The following is a 17,066-nucleotide window of genomic DNA, read 5'->3' on the forward strand; positions in this document are numbered from 1 at the left end:
CATTTGACAAGGTCTCGCTTGTGAGGTTGGTCAAGAAGGTTCAGTCGCTTGGAATTCAAGATGAGGTAGTAAATTGATTAGACATTGGCTTTGTGGGAGAAACCAGAAAGTGGTTGTAGATGATTGCCTCTCTCACTGGAGGCCTGTGATTAGTAGAGTGCTGCAGGGATTGGTGCCGGGTCCATTATTGTTTATCATCCATACCAGTGATTTAAATGATAACACAGTTAACCAGATCAGGATGGCAAATTTGCAGATGGCACCAATATTGGTGGTGTAGCAGGCAGCGACAAAGACCATCAGAGCTTGCAGTGGGATCTGGACTAGCTGGAAAAATGGGCTGAAAAATAATAGATGGAATTTATTGCAGACAAGTGTGAGGTGTTGCATTTTGGTCGGACCAACCAGGGCAGGCCTTACATAGTGAATGGTAGGGCAATCAGGACCGTGATAGAACGAAGGAATCTGGGAATACAGTTCTATAATTCATTGAAAGTGGAGGCACAGGCAGATAAGGTCGTAAAGAAAGCTTTTGGCACATTGGCCTTCATAAACCAAAGTATTGAATTGTTGGCCAAAAAAGAACTAGTCTACAAATCAGTGGATTCCAATGAATCAAGGACAATGAAGGTAGATAAGCCGATTGTTTTTGTTCTTGCCATGTGCTTGAAGGAGATGGAAACAGTCAATTTGTGAGACTCTCCTTACAGTCCTTTGTGAACTGAACTGATTCTTGCTCTGGGATAATGCTATCAGAGAAATCGAATGTGGACGCAAGTTATTTCAGCTAATGACTTGCTAAACCCTAGATCATTCTCATACAAGTAACTATTTATTAGGTAAAGTGACAGGCTTGCTGGAGAAGCAATCTGTAATCTCATTAGACTCAGTGTCTTGGTCACCTAATTTAACCGGCTTGAACCAGAGGTGGAAGGAACAGAGACACAAGGCGGAGGGCAGAGACCATCGAACAAGGTTGGTTGTAGCCCTTGACCAGAACCAGTATGGTGACCCAGAAAGGTCAGGTGACCTTGCACCAACGTGACGGAGATCCATTAGCGCAAGTGATGAGGAACATTATAAGAGTTAAGAGCTTCAAATACAAAGCGGCAATAACTCTCAGAGATCAACCATCGCAGAAGTAGAGATCGGGTCCATGAGGAATGCTTGGCCAGTGTAGACTCCTCTCCCGGGTAGTACATTTTCTCTTCAGTGACTGTTCATGGAAGGTCAGGGAACCATAGTGGGTGTGCACACAGTTAGTTTGTGAACTCACAGGCATTTTTGTTGAGACAATAAAGGTTACTTGTCGACAAATAGAGATTCTCTCCATGTCTCTCTGATCATTATTACTAAGGGCTGGATCCTTATAAGAGAATGCAGGAGATAGGATGTTATGTCCAAGTTACACAAGGTTTCTTCGGTATTCACCAAGGAGAAGGATATTGAATTGTGTAAGGTAAAGGAAACAAGAAGGGTAGTTATGGAAAGTATGACGATTAAAGAAGAGGAAGTACTAGCGCTTTTAAGGAATATAAAAGTGGATAAGTCTCCAGGTATGGACAAGATATTCCCTAGGACCTCAAGGGAAGTTAGTGTGGAAATAGCAGGGGCTCTGACAGAAATATTTCAAATGTCATTAGAAACGGGGATGGTGCCGGAGGATTGGTATATTGCTCATGTGGTTCCATTGTTTAAAAAGGGTTCTAAGAGTAAACCTAGCAATTATCGGCCTGTGAGTTTGACGCCAGTGGTGGGTAAATTGATGGAAAGTATTCTTAGATATGGTATATATAATTATCTGGATAGACAGGGTCTGATTAGGAACAGTCAACATGGATTTGTGCGTGGAAGGTCATGTTTGACAAATCTTATTGAATTTTTTGAAGAGGTTACTAGGAAAGTTGACGAGGGTAAAGCAGTGGATGTTGTCTATTTGGACTTCAGTAAGGCCTTTGACAAGGTTCCACACGGAAGGTTCAATTGTTAGGCATTAATATTGAAGTAGTAAAATGGATTCAGCAGTGGCTGGATGGGAGACGCCAGAGAGTAGCGGTGGATAACTGTGCGTCAGATTGGAGGACGGTGTGTAGTGGTGTGCCTCAGGGACCTGTACCGGGTCCAATGTTATTTGTCATATATATTAATGATCTGGATGATGGGGTGGTAAATTGGATTAGTAAGTATGCAGATGATACTAAGATAGGTGGCGGTGCGGATAATGAAGTAGGTTTTCAAAGCTTGCAGAGAGATTTAGGCCAGTTAGAAGAGTGGGCTGAAAGATGGCAGATGGAGTTTATGCTGAAAAATGTGAGGTGCTACATTTTGGTAGAACTAATCAAAATAGGACATACATGGTAAATGGTAGGGCATTGAAGAATGTAGCAGAACAGAGGGATCTAGGAATAATGGTGCATAGTTCCCTGAAGGTGAAATCTCATGTGGATAGGGTGGTGAAGAAAGCTTTTGGTATGCTGGCCTTTATTAATCAGATCATTGAGTATAGGAGTTGGGATGTAATGTTGAAATTGTATAAGGCATTGGTAAGGTCAAATTTGGAGTACTGTGTACAGTTCTGGTCACCGAATTATAGGAAAGATGTCAATAAAATTGAGAGAGTACAGAGGAGGTTTACTAAAATGTTCCCTGGGTTTCATCTCCTAAGTTACAGAGAAAGGTTGACAAGTTTGGTCTTTATTCTTTGGAGCGTAGAAGGTTGAGAGGGGACTTGATAGAGGTGTTTAAAATTATGAGGGGGATTTATAAGAGTTGACGTGGATAGGCTTTTTCCATTGAGAGTAGGGGAGATTCAAACAAGAGGACATGAGTTGAGAGTTAACGGGCAAAAGTTTAGGAGTAACATGAAGGGGAACTTCTTTACTCAGAAAGTGGTGGCTGTGTGGAATGAGCTTCCAGCAGAAGTGGTTGAGGCAGGTTCGACGTTGTCGTTTAAAGTTAAATTGGATAGATATACGGACAGGAAGGGAATGGAGGGTTATGGACCGAGTGCAGGTCGGTGGGACTAGGTGAGAGCAGGAGTTCGGCACGGACTAGAAGGGCTGAGATGGCCTGTTTCCATGCTGTAATTGTTATATAGTTATAAGATGCTGGTGCAGGCTAATCTTAAGTATTGTGTGCAGTTTTGGTCACCAACCTACAGGAAAGATGTAAATGAGTTTGAAAGAGTATAGAGAAAATTTACAAGGATGATGCTGGGACTAGAGGACCTCAATTATAAGGAAAGATTGAATAGGTTACTCCTTGGAACATAGAAGACTGGGAGGAAATTTGATAGAGGTATACAAAATTATGAGGGATATAGATAGTGTAAATACAGACAGGTTTTTTCCACTGGGGTTGGGTGGGACAACTAGAAGTCATGGGTTAAGGGAGAAAGCTGAAAAGTTTAAGGGGAACATGAGGGGAAACTTCAGAGATTCATGAGAGTGTGGAATAAGCTACCACTGTAAGTGGTGCATGCGAATTCAATTTCCGTGTATAAGTTTGGAAAGTTACATGGTTGGCAGAGGTATGGAGAGCTATGATCCAAGTGCAGGTAGATGGGAGTTGGCAGTTTAAATGGTTTGACGTGAACTAGATGGGCCGAAGGGCCGTGCCTGTGCTGTAGTTTTCTCTGGCTCCAACGTATAAATCTTAATTGTTTCTTTGAGCTTTCTTTGTAGAAGTGTTGTCTACAAGAAATTGGGTTTAAAAACTACTGAGATCGTACGAGTCGGTTTATTTTTAAATGCCTTTAAAATATTACAGCGCGTTAAGCCTGTTGAGTGAAGAATCTGTATCGCACCAATAACTGGTACCCTATTGATGTCATTATGCGGGTCTGATAAATGGTTCAGTCTGATTAAGAGCAGGAGAGATAACCACTACCTGAAGTTTGCGATAAGTGCAGAGAACTCCGGTTCAGGGAAGGAAGGTTGATCTCTCAAATGAAACCACGTCCATTAAATCTAACGGCAAATGGGGATCCTCCCGGAATTTTGGAGTGCAGTGCTCCAAGATTCCTTGTCATTAAGATAAACAGGTAGAAAATTCTAGGCGCTCTATTCTGGAATTTATTTCAAATCCAAAGGCAGAGATTTCAGCCATATTGGCCACTTCACCACTGCACTTGGAATAAAAACTACTGCGTTTATTATTTGAGATAACGCGCGGAATAGGCTCTTCGAGACGCGCCGCCCAGCAACCCGCGATTTAACCCTAGCCTAATCACGGGACAGTTTACAAATATTAATCGGTACGTCTTTGGTACGTGGGAGGAAACTGGAGCACCAGGAGAAAATGCTATTCCTTCGTGAATAGCATTAACGGTTGTAGCTGCCAGACCACCCCCGCCTGACCTACGCTCCGGCAGCGGAGAGACTAGGCCTGTAACGAAGCCTCGCATTTTCCTACGGATAAAAATGGAATCGTTACTTCCCAGGATGAGGGAGGTCTTACCTTGCTCGCGTGTCCTGGTCACGGGCCTGGAACATGACGGCTCCCCCTTGAGGAGCTGAGGAGAGGAGGCCGGGCCTCGACCGACCAGCGCCAACGGGAGTGAGGCTGCACTACTCAAACCGGGGCCGAGTCCCACCGTTACCATAGCAGCCGCCGGCGCCGACAGCCGTGCGGGCCACCCGGGACGCAGACCCGTGCTGATGACTGAACGAGCCTAGGCGGAGCGAACTGCCAACGACTCCTTATTAACTACTGCAGTGACGACAGTAAAATCACATACTGCTCTCAATTTTTTTAAAAAAGTGTTTTTTGACAGGTCTCGTAATTTTCACGAGTATTGAGCGAATTAATGTCCTAAAGAAACGCAACACAGGAACACCTCCAGTAGCTCCCGACCATTATTCCCACTAATTCTCCCCGCATTCCTATCAACTTTGGATATTCCACCACATATCAATAAAGTAGGGGATATTTGTATTGTATTAAAATTCCGGAGCAGCCAGAGGAATCCCATGCGGCCACCGGGAGAATGCGCCAACTGTACGGACAGAACTCGAGGTCAAGTCGGAATCCAGTCGGGACTCTGGAGCTGTGATTCTACTAAACTCACCTTTATTTTGTAATATGCAAGGTCCCAAATCGTAAGGTCATCTCATAACTTTCGAGCTTTTTGTAACTGTAGGAACGTGATAAGAATCAAAATAATTTTGTTTTACATAAGATAAGGAAAACTATTCCCCCCAACTTTCCTAACTCGTCTGCTGACTTTGATACAATTGATAACCCTCTTCCTTCTGTATCTTAAATCCACTGCGCACCTGTACGGCACTACCTTTCCTGATGAAGGGGCTCAGTCCGAAATGTCAGCTCTTTATTCCCCAGTCTTAATTGCTGCATTCCTTCAGTATTCTTAACATTTCCAGCATCTGCAGAATCTCTTGTGTTTATAGTATTAGCTGTTGATATCATCATTTTTTGTTGTAAGAAGTTAGGAAGTGTATCAGTGACTATCATACAATCTACCAAGTGTATTTTTTAGGCACAAACATATAAGCTGAGTTCTAAATAATGATTATTGGTAGCTGATTAATGTGAATGTATTAAGCATTGCACCTAGGCTAATAATGGCATCGGTAAGATACTGTATTTAAAGATGCAATCACTGACTATGACACCTTGTGTTAGATTATTAAACCCTTCCCTGCATTGATTTCAGCGGTTTCTGTTTCTCACTTCTCTATTTTGCGCAAGAACCCGGAGGGCATCCATCTCTCTCATATTCCGCTCCCGAATCAAGACATCAAATGGCGATTATGAAATAGTTTTTAAAGCTGCCATATCAGATTATCAGTCATTGTTTTCTCTCACAGAGCAAATTCACTTGCACAATGACTCCCAACAGCAATTATGCACAATGCATAGTTTATTTTATTAGATTAGCTTTACACATTGCTGACCACTCACAATATCAAGTACCCTGCTGAAGTGATAATAGCATTGATGAAAGGTGGAAGACTGCATGCAACAATCTTGATACTATGCAAGCAGGCTGAGGCTGAACACTACCTACATTACACAGAGCTAATAAGGCTGTACATATCCAAATTGCTGTACCCACCCTCCACCCAATTTTTCAGAACAAAACAAGTTTGTTGCCTAACAACATTAATGCATATTGTCCCTGTAGTGGAAATAGTGCTACACCTGCCCATTCACCTCCTCCTTTACATTCAGTCCCTCCATTAGACAGAGGAGCAGAATTAGGCCATTTGGCCCATCAAGTTTACTCTACCATTTCATCATGGCTGGTCCATTTCCCTCTCGCTACCATTGTCCTGCCTTCTACTTGTAATCTTTCACTCCCTGACTAATGAAGAACCTCTCATTCTTCGGCTTAAATACACCCAATGATCTGGTCTCCACAGCTGCGTGTGGCAACAAATTCTACAGTTTCAGTACCCTCTGGCTAAAGAAATTCCCCCTCATTTCCATACTAAATGGGTATCCCTCTATTCTGAGGCTGTGGCCTCTGATCCTAGATTCTCTCACTTAGAAAATATCCTTTCCACATCCACTCTATCTGGGCCTTTCAACATTTGATGGGTTTCAAAGAGTTTTCCCCTCATTCTTCAAAATTCCAATGAGTACAAGCCCAGAGCCATCAATCGCTCCTCATACAATATGAGGTCCTATTCCAGAATCATTCTCGTGAACCTCCTCTGAACCCTCTTCAACGTCAGCACATCCTTTCTGAAATAAGGGATCCGTAACTGTTCACAATACTCCAAGTGAGGCCTTATAAACCCTCAGCATTATATCATTGCTTTTATATTCTAGTCCTCTTGAAATGAATGCCAACATTGCATCTGCCTTTCTCACCACTGACTCAACCTGCAAATTAACCTTTAGGGAATCCTACACGAGCACTCCCAAGTCCCTTTGCACCTATAATTTTTGGTTTATCTCCCCGTTTAGTAAATGGTCTAAGCCTTCATTTCTTTTACCATATAATTCCCGATACTATATTCCATCTGCCACTTCTTTGCCCATTCTTCTAATCTATCTAAGTCCTTCTGCAGCCTCCCTGCTTCCTGAACACTGCCTGCCCACCACTTACTTTTGTATTGTCCGTAAACCTGGCCACAAAGCCATCAATTCCATCATTAAAATCATTGACATACTACCTATGTACTTAACCCTGCAGTACATCTCATGTCTCTGGCAACCAGTCAGATAAGGCTTTCTTTATTCCCACTTTTTGCCTCTTGCCGATCAGCCAATGCCCTATCCATGCTGGTATCTTTCTTGTAATACCATGGGCTCTTACCTTGTTAAGCAGTTTCATGTGTGGCACCTTGTCAAAGGCCTGGAAATCCAACTACACAACATCCATCAATTCTCTTTTGTCTATCCTGCTTGTTTCTTCTTATTTCTTCAAAGAGTTCCAGCAGATTTGTCAGGCAAACTTTTCCCTTAAGGAAACCATGCTGACTTTGGCCTATTTTATCATGTGCCTCCAAGTACACCAAATCCACATCTTTACCAATCAACACCAACATTTTCCCAACCACTGAGGTCAGGCTAACTGGTCTATTCCTCTTCTCACCCTGTCTCTTGCAAAAACGCCATCCCCTTCTCGCAATTCCTCCGTCTCCGCCGCATCTGCTCTCAGGATGAGGCTTTTCATTCTAGGACGAGGGAGATGTCTTCATTTTTTAAAGAAAGGGGCTTCCCTTCCTCCACTATCAACTCTGCTCTTAAACGCATCTCCCCCATTTCACGTACATCTGCTCTCACTCCATCCTCCCACCACCCCACTAGGAATAGGGTTCCCCTGGTCCTCACCTACCACCCCACCAGCCTCCGGGTCCAACATATTATTCTCCGTAACTTCCGCCACCTCCAACGGGATCCCACCACTAAGCACATCTTCCCCTCCCCCCCTCTCTCTGCATTCCGCAGGGATCGCTCCCTACACAACTCCCTTGCCCATCCCTCCCCACTGATCTCCCTCCTGGCACTTATCGGTGTAAGCGGAACAAGTGCTACACATGCCCTTACACTTCCTCCCTTACCACCATTCAGGGCCCCAAACAGTCCTTCCAGGTGAGGCATCACTTCACCTGTGAGTCGACTGGGGTGATATACTGCGTCCGGTGCTCCCGATGTGGCCTTTTATATATTGGTGAGACCCGACGCAGACTGGGAGACCGCTTTGCTGAACATCTACGCTCTGTCCACCAGAGAAAGCAGGATCTCCCAGTGGCCACACATTTTAATTCCACATCCCATTCCCATTCTGACATGTCTATCCACGGCCTCCTCTACTGTAAAGATGAAGCCACACTCAGGTTGGAGGAACAACACCTTATATTCCGTCTGGGTAGCCTCCAACCTGATGGCATGAACATTGACTTCTCTAACTTCCGCTAGGCCCCACCTCCCCCTCGTACCCCATCTGTTACTCATTTTTATGCACACATTCTTTCTCTCACTCTCCTTTTTCTCCCTCTGTCCCTCTGAATATACCTCTTGCCCATCCTCTGGGTCACCCCCCCCCCCTGTCTTTCTTCCCGGACCTCCTGTCCCATGATCCTCTCGTATCCCCTTTTGCCTATCACCTGTCCAGCTCTCGGCTCTATCCCTCCCCCTCCTGTCTTCTCCTATCATTTTGCATCTCCCCCTCCCCCTCCAGCTTTCAAATCCCTTACTCACTCTTCCTTCAGTTAGTCCTGACGAAGGGTCTCGGCCTGAAACGTCGACTGCACCTCTTCCTATAGATGCTGCCTGGCCTGCTGCGTTCACCAGCAACTTTGATGTGTGTTGGTCTATAATTTTGTTACTTCTGCCTCCCTCTCTTCTTGAAGAGTGGAGTGACATTTACAATTTTTCAGTCCTCCTGAACCGTCCAGATTCTTGAAAGACCATTACTAATGCCTTCACAATCTTGTCAGCCACCTGTTTAAGAACACTGGGTTGTAGACCATCTGTCCAGGTGATTTATCTACCTACTGATCTTTCAGTTTCTCAAGCACCTTCTCCCTAGTAATGGAAACTTCTGCCCCCGACACTCAAACTCATAGAAACATAGAAAACCTACAGTACAATACAGGCCCTTTGGCCCACAAAGCTGTGCCAAACATGTCCTTAGAAATTACCTAGGGTTACCCATAGCCCTCTATTTTTCTAAGCTCCGTGTACCCGTCCAGGAGTCTCATAAAAGACGCTATCGTATGCACCTCCACCACTGTTGCCAGCAGCCCATTCCACGCACTCACCACTCTCTGCTTAAAAAAATTACCCCTGACATCTCCTCTGTACCTACTTCCAAGCAACTTAAAACTGTGCCTTCTCGTGCTAGCCATTTTAGGCCTGGGAATAAGCCTCTGACTATCCACACGATCAATGCCTCTCATCATCTTATACACCTCTATCAGGTCACTTCTCAGCCTCCATCGCTCCAAGGAGAAAAGGCTGAGTTCACCCAACCTATTCTCATAAGGCATGCTCCCCAATCCAGTCAACATCCTTGTAAATCTCTTCTGCACCCTATCTATGGTTTCCATGTCCTTCCTGTAGTGAGGAGACCAGAATTGAGCACAGTACTCCAGGGTCCTGTATAGCTGCAACATTACCTCTCAGCTCCTAAACTGAATCCCACAATTGATGAAGGCCAATGTACCAAATGCCTTTTTAACCACAGAGTCAACCTGCACAGCAGCTTTAGTGTCCTATGGACTCAGACCCCAAAATCCCTCTGATCCGCCACACTGCCAAGAGTCTTAATATTAGTACTATATTCTGCCATCATATTTGACCTACCAAAATGAACCACTTCACACTTACCTGGGTTGAACTCCATCCTGCCACTTCTCAGCCCAATTTCGCATCCTATCGATGTCCCACTGTAACCCCTGACAGCCCTCCACACTATCCACAACACCCCCAACCTTTGTGTCATCAGAAAGTTTACTAACCCATCCTTCCACTTCCTCATCAGGTCATTTATAAAAATCATGAAGAGTAGGGGTCCCAGAACAGATCTCTGAGGCACATCACTAGTCACCAACCTCCATGCAGAATATGACCCAGCTACAACCACTCTGCCTTTTGTGGGCAAGCCACAGAGCAATGACCCTTAGATCCCATGCCTCCTTACTTTCTCAATAAGCCTTGCATGGGGTACCTTATCAAAATCCATATACACCACATCTACTATCTTCATCATCCTCAAAAAATTTTATCAGGCTCGATGTTCATAACTCCTGCCTCTCAGGATCTTCTCCATCAACTTACCAACCACTGAAGTAAGACTCACTGGTCTATAATTTCCTGGGCTAGCTATACTCCCTTTCTTGAATAGGGGAACAACATCCACAACCCTCCAATCCTCCGGAATCTCTCCCGTCCCCATTGATGATGCAAAGATCATTGCCAGAGGCTCAGCATTCTCCTCTCTCACCTCCCACAGTAGCCTGGGGTACATCTCATCCAGTCCCAGTGACTTATCCAACTTGATGCTTTCCAAAAGCTCCAGCACATCCTCTTTCTTAATACCGACATGCTCAAGCTTTTTAGTCCTCTGTAAGTCATCCCTACAGTCACCAAGATCCTTTCCGTAGCGAATACTGAAGCAAAGTATTCATTAAGTACCGCTGCTATCTTCTCCGGTTCCATACACACTTTTCCACAGTCACACTTGATTGGTCCATTCTCTCATGTCTTATCCTCTTGCTCTTCTCATACTTGTAGAAAGCCTTGGGGTTTTCCTTAATCCTGTCCGCCAAGGTCATCTCATGGCTCCTTCTGGCTCTCCTAATTTCATTCTTAAGCTCCTTCCTGCTAGCCTTATTATCTTCTAGATCTCTATCATTACCTAGTTTTTTGAACCTTTCGTAAACTTTTCTTCTTGACTAGATTTACAACAGTCTTTGTCATCACCATGGACGCACGCAAGGATATGCAGACACACACGCACAGACTCGCACGCACAGACGTGCACACACAGACGCACACACACAGACTCGCACGCACGCAGGCACACGTCAAAAAAAAAGCAATAGTCTTTGTGCACCACGGATCTTGTACCCTACCGTCCTTTCCCTGTTTCATTGGAACGTACCTACTCAGAACCCCACGCAAATATCCCCTGAACATTTGCCACATTTCTTCTGTATGTTTCCCTGAGAACATCTGTTCCCAATTTATACTTCCAAGTTCCTGTCTGATAGCCTCATATTTCCCCTTACTCCAATTAAACATTTCCCTAACTTGTCTGTTCCTATCCCTCTCCAATGCTATGGTAAAGGAGATGAAATTGTGATCACTATCTCCAAAATGCTCTCCCACTGAGAGATGTGACACCTGACCACGTTCATTTCCCAATACCAGATCAAATACAGCCTCTCCTCTTGTAGGCTTATCTACATATTGTGTCAAGAAACCTTCCTGAACACACCTAACAAGCTGCACCCTATCTAAACCCCTTGCTCTAGGGAGATGCCCATCAGTATTTGGGAAATTTAAATTTCCCATCACGACAACCCTGTTATTATTACACCTTTCTAGAATCTGTCTCCCTCTCTGCTCCTTGATGTCCCTGTTACTATTGGGTGGTCTATAGTAAACACCCAGTAGAGTTATTGACCACTTCCTGTTCCTAACTTCCACCCACAGAGACTCAGTAGACAATCCCTCCATGACTTCCTCTTTTTCTGCCACGCCCCCACCTCTTTTCCCTCCCTTCCTGTCCTTTCTGAAACATCTAAAGCCTGGCACTCAAAGTAACCATTCCTGCCCCTGAGCCATCTAAGTCTCTGTAATGGCCACAACATCATAGCTCCAAGTACTGATCCATGCTCAAAGCTCATCCGCTTTGTTCATAATACTCCTTGTATTAAAATAAACACATCTCAGACCATCACTCTGAGTGCGTCCCTTTTCTATCACCTGCCTATCCTCCATTTCACACTGTCTCCAAGCTTTCTCTCTTTGCGAGCCAACCACCTCTTCCTCCATCTCTTCAGTTCGGTTCCCACCCCCCCCCCCAGCAATTCTAGTTTAAACTCTCCCCGATAGCTTTAGCAAACTCCCCGCCAGGATATTGGCCCACCAGGATTCAAATGCAACCCATCCTTTTTGTGCAGGTCACATCTGCCCCAAAATAGGTCCCAATGATCCAGAAATCTAAATCCCTACCCCCTGCTCCAATCCCTCAGCCACACATTTATCCTCCACCTCACTCTATTCCTATACTCACTTTCACGTGGCACAGGCAGTAATCCTGAGATTACTACCTTTGAGATCCTACTTCTCAACTTCCTTCCTAACTCCCTGTCGTTTATTTTCAGGACCTCTTCCCTTTTCCTACCTATGTCGTTGGTACCAATATGCACCATGACCTCTGGCTGTTCTCCTTCCCACTTCAGGATATTGTGGATGTGATCAGAAACATCCCAGACCCTGGCACCTGGGAGGCAAACTACCATTTGCATTTCTTTCCTGTGTCTACAGAATCGCTTATCTGACCTCCTAACTATGGAGTTCCCTGTCACTGCTGTCATCCTCTTCCTTTCCCTACCTGTCTGAGCCACAGGGCCAGACTCTGTACCAGAAGCACGGCCACTGTTGCTACCCCCAGGTAGGCCATCCCTCCCCAAACAGTACTCAAACAGGAGTACTTACTGTTAAGGGGGGTACTTTCTAGCATCTGACTCCTGGCTTACTGCTAGTGTCTTCCACAATGAAGACTGATGCAAAATGCTTATTCAGTTCATTTGCTATTTCCTTGTCTCCCATTACTACCTAACCAGCAATATTTTCCATAGGTCTGATCTGTATTCTCACCTCTTTTTTACTCTGTATATATCTGAAGAAACCCTTGGTTTCCTGTTAAATATTATTGGCTAGCTTACCTTTGTATTCCATTTTTTCTCTCTTTATGACTTTTATAGTTGCCTTCTGTTGGTTTTTAAAAGCTTCCCAATCCTCTAACTTCCCACTAATTTTTGCTCTATCATATGCCCTGTATTTTGCTTTTATATTACTTTTGACTTCGTCTGTTAGTCACGATTGCATCTTCCGTCCTTTAGCATACTTCTTCATCTTTGGGATGTATCTATCCCACACCTTCCGAATTCCCCCCAGAAACTCCAGCCATTGCTGCACCACCACTGTCCCTGTTAATGTCCCCTTCAAGTCAACTTTGGCCAGCTCCTCTCTCATACCTCTGTAATTCCCTTTACTCCACTGTCATACTGATATATTTGACCTTCTACCTCTCAAATTACAGGCTGAATTATATCATATTATGATCATTGTCTCCTAAGTGTTCCTTTACCTTAAGCTCTCTAATCAATTCCAGTTCACTGCACACCACTAAGTCCAGAAAAGCTGATCCCTAGTGGGCTCAACCATGAGCTGCTCTACAAAGCCACCTTGTAGGCCCTCGTGTGATGCCGAATCAACCTGTTTTTCCCAATCTACCTGCACATTGAAATTCTCCTTGACTATTGTAACATTGCCCTTTGGATATTCCTTTTCTATCTCCTGTTGTAATTTGTAACCCACATCTTCAGTACTGTTTGGAGGTCTGTATATAACTCCCATCAGGATCTTTTTACCTTTGCAGCTTCTTGGTTCTACCCACAATGATTCCACACCTTCCGATCCTATGTCACCTCTTTCTCAGGATTTGATTTCAGTTTTTACCAGCAGAGCCACCCAACACCCTCCTCCTACCTTCCTGTCCTTTCGATACAGTGTGTATACTTGAACTTTAAGCTCCTAGATATAATCTTTCAGCCACAATTCAGTGATGCCTACAATGTCATACCTGCTAATTTCTGCAAGTTCATCTACCTTATTCCATATTTTGTATGCATTCAAGTATAACACCTTCAGTCCTGTGTCCATCACCCTTTTTGATTTTATCCCCCTTTTACATTGCAATTCATCTCATTACTACAATTTTGCCCTTTAATCAGCCAATCCTTGCCAGCCGTCTCACTACGTACTGCCTCTGTTTTGTAAACCAACCGCTGCATCCTCAGCACTATCACTCCAGTTCCCATTCCCCTTACCAAATTAGTTTAAACCCTCCCCATCAGCTCAAGCAAGCCTGCCTGCAAGGATATTGGTCCCCCTTGGGTTCAGGTGTAACCTGACCCATTTGTACAGGTTGTACCATCCCCAGAAGTGCTCCCAATGATCCAGAAACCTGAACCCCTGCTTCCTGCTGCAGTTCCTCAGCCACACATTTATCTGCCAAATGCTCTTATTCTTACTGTCCTGGCACATGGTACAGGCAGCAATACAGAGATTACTATCCTAGAGGTCCTGCATTTCAGCTTTCTACCTAGTTCCCTAAAACTTTTCTTTAGGACCTCCTTGCCTTTCCTATCTATGTCAATGGTGCCAATATGTACCAAGACTTCTGGCTGATCACCCTCCCCCTTTAGAATCTGAGACATCCCTGACCCTGGCACCTGGGTTTCAACATACCATCCGGGCGTCTCTATGGAATTTCTTATCACTGCAGCGGTGTTGGAATAGAAAGCCGAGTTGAAGTGGATTGCCATTGGGAAATCCTGCCTTTTGCAATGGACAGAGCGAACATGCTCTATTAAATGGTCCCTCGAGCTGCATCAGGTCTCACCGATGTAGAGTAAGCCACTCCGGGAGCACCATATACAATAAATGACCCTGAACGGCTTACAGGTGAGGCCCTGAATGATGGTGAGGGAGGGCGCTGTCTAACCTGCTGAGTTCCTTCAGCATTTTGAGAGTGTTGCTTAAGATTTTTAGCATCTGCAGAACCTCGTGTCTTCTGAATTACTTGCTGAATATATTACTAAATTTATTAGATATGTTTTGGGGTGTCGGGGTATGGATCATTTCCTATAGGATACAGATCCTCTGACCATCTTCTGCAACCATAGTAGGGTGGAGTGCCAGAGGACTAGAAGGTAGCTTAGAATGGGTCTAAGAATAAACCGGTAAATTACAGGCCAGTGAGCCTAATGTCAGCCTTGGGTAAATTATTGGATGGTACTCTAAGGGCCAGGACTTGAGGGCCTGATTAGAGATAGTCATGTCTAACCAGCCTTAGAGTTTTTTTTAAGGAGGTTACCAAGAAGATAGATGAAGAAATGACGATGCACAGTCGTCTACATGGACTTTAGCAAGGCCTTTGTCAAAGTCTACATGGGAGGCAGAAGATTAAGTTGCTTGGCATTCAGGGTGAAATAGTCACTGGTATTCAACATTTGCTTAGCAGGAGAAGCTAGCGAATGGTTGTCCTTCTAACTGGAGGCCTGTGATAGTGATGTGCCACAGGGCATGGTGCTGTGTTCATTGTTGTTTATCATCTATATTAATGATTAGATGATAATATGGTAAAGTGGATCAGCAAATTTACAGAGAACAAGATTGTGTTCGTCCATCGTCGACGTCAATGAGGACCTCGATACCATTATGATGGTGTTGAGACTAGAGCGTGATTTGGATTTAAGTGAGGGAGAGTTGCGCAGCATCAGCCTCACTCTCTCTTCCCAATTCCCATCTGGATCCAGTGGCAAGATAAGAGTCTAGACAGCTGGAGATGGGACTAGGCGCAGTGGATGACCAGGATGTCTTCTGTGTCTTGTCCTGCTCTACACGTTCCACGACGCTTGCAGAGACCGCCTTCTTGACCGTTGGACCTTCCATTGGTCTCGTCCGCTCAATCTGCCGGAGTCTGTCTTCACATGCTGGGTTAGACAACTCCCTATCTCACCGAGGGTTTGAGACCCGTCGGCTACCCTCACCTGGTTTAGTCGGCTTGTCAAAGCCGTTGTCTGGGGTGTGGCCGCTGTCACATGCAAACAGCTACGGGGAACCACAGATGAGAGCTGAGTGCCAGGTGGGGACCAAAGATGGACTAACCGCCTTGAAAAGGATGCGACATTTTCCCCCACCAGAGGTGCTACCCCTCCCTGACAACACATACATCCCATAGAGAACAAGATTGGGGGCATAGTGGACAGCACGACTGAAACATACTGTGTGTTCTCAATCAGCTGGGAAAATGGGCTGAAACATGACAAAAGGAATGTAATGCAAACAAGTGTGAGTTGCAGGGTAAATCTTACACAGTGAAATGAGGTGTGCAGTAGAACAAAGGGACCAGGGAATACAGATCCTTTATTCTTTGAAAGTGGCACATTAGGTAGATTAGATTAGATTATGAGGACACGCAGTCCTCTTTTATTGTCATTTAGTAATGCATGCGTTAAGAAATGATACAATGTTTTTCCAGAATGATATCACGAAAACACATGACAAACCGACTTAAAAACTAACAAAAACCACATAATTATAACATATAGTTACAACAGTGCAAAGCAATACCGTAATTTGATAAGAACAGACCATGACCCGGTAAAAGTCTCAAAGTCTCTCGAAAGTCCCATCATCTCACGCAGACGGTAAACCTCCAGCACCGCCAACTTGCTGATGCAGCATACTGGAAGCATCCGACCACAGTCCGACTCCGTCCGAAAACTCCGAGCCTCTGACCAGCTCCCCGACACCGAGCACTGAGCACCATCTCTGCCGAGCGTTTTGACCCCGGCCCTGGCAACAGGCAATAGGCAAAGCCGAGGATTTGGGGCCTTCGTCTCTGGAGATTCTTGATTGCACAGTAGCAGCGGCAGCAAAGCAGGCATTTCAGAAGTTACTCCAGGTGTTCCGGCTGTCTCTATCAAATCAGGATTGTGCACGGCCCCCTAGTTACACATACGATATTCATTCGGAACTTCCGCGTGCGCTGCCATCTTCTCCTCCCTCCTTCCTTAGATAGTGTCATAAAGAGAGTTTTTAACACATTAGCTCTCATAAATCAAGGCATTGAGTACAGGAGTTGGGGTGTTATGTTGAAGTTCTACAAGATGTTGATGAGGTCAAGTTCAAGTTCAAGTTTATTGTCATTCAGCCATATACATGTATACCACCAAATGAAACAACGTTCCTGCAGAATAAGGTGCACAACATAGTACATATATCTCACACGTAACACAGAAAGTAATATTACCACAATTAAATTAACAAATAATAAAATATTTTCTGGA

At 44.7% G+C, this 17,066-nt stretch overlaps 1 protein-coding gene across 1 annotated transcript in view; it reads right to left on the minus strand.

Moving 5' to 3' along the window:
- cibar1 (CBY1 interacting BAR domain containing 1) overlaps positions 1–4,668 on the minus strand; it is a 56,014-nt gene extending 51,346 nt beyond the window's left edge. The window contains exon 1 of the mRNA XM_063061376.1: positions 4,459–4,668. Within this exon, the coding sequence (XP_062917446.1) occupies positions 4,459–4,493 (35 nt within the window). The 5' untranslated portion in view covers positions 4,494–4,668. The remainder of the gene's footprint in view (positions 1–4,458) is intronic.
- Positions 4,669–17,066: the final 12,398 nt, after the last annotated feature.

Source organism: Mobula hypostoma, chromosome 1 (genome assembly GCF_963921235.1).
Source record: "Mobula hypostoma chromosome 1, sMobHyp1.1, whole genome shotgun sequence".
Lineage (NCBI taxonomy): Eukaryota > Metazoa > Chordata > Chondrichthyes > Myliobatiformes > Myliobatidae > Mobula > Mobula hypostoma.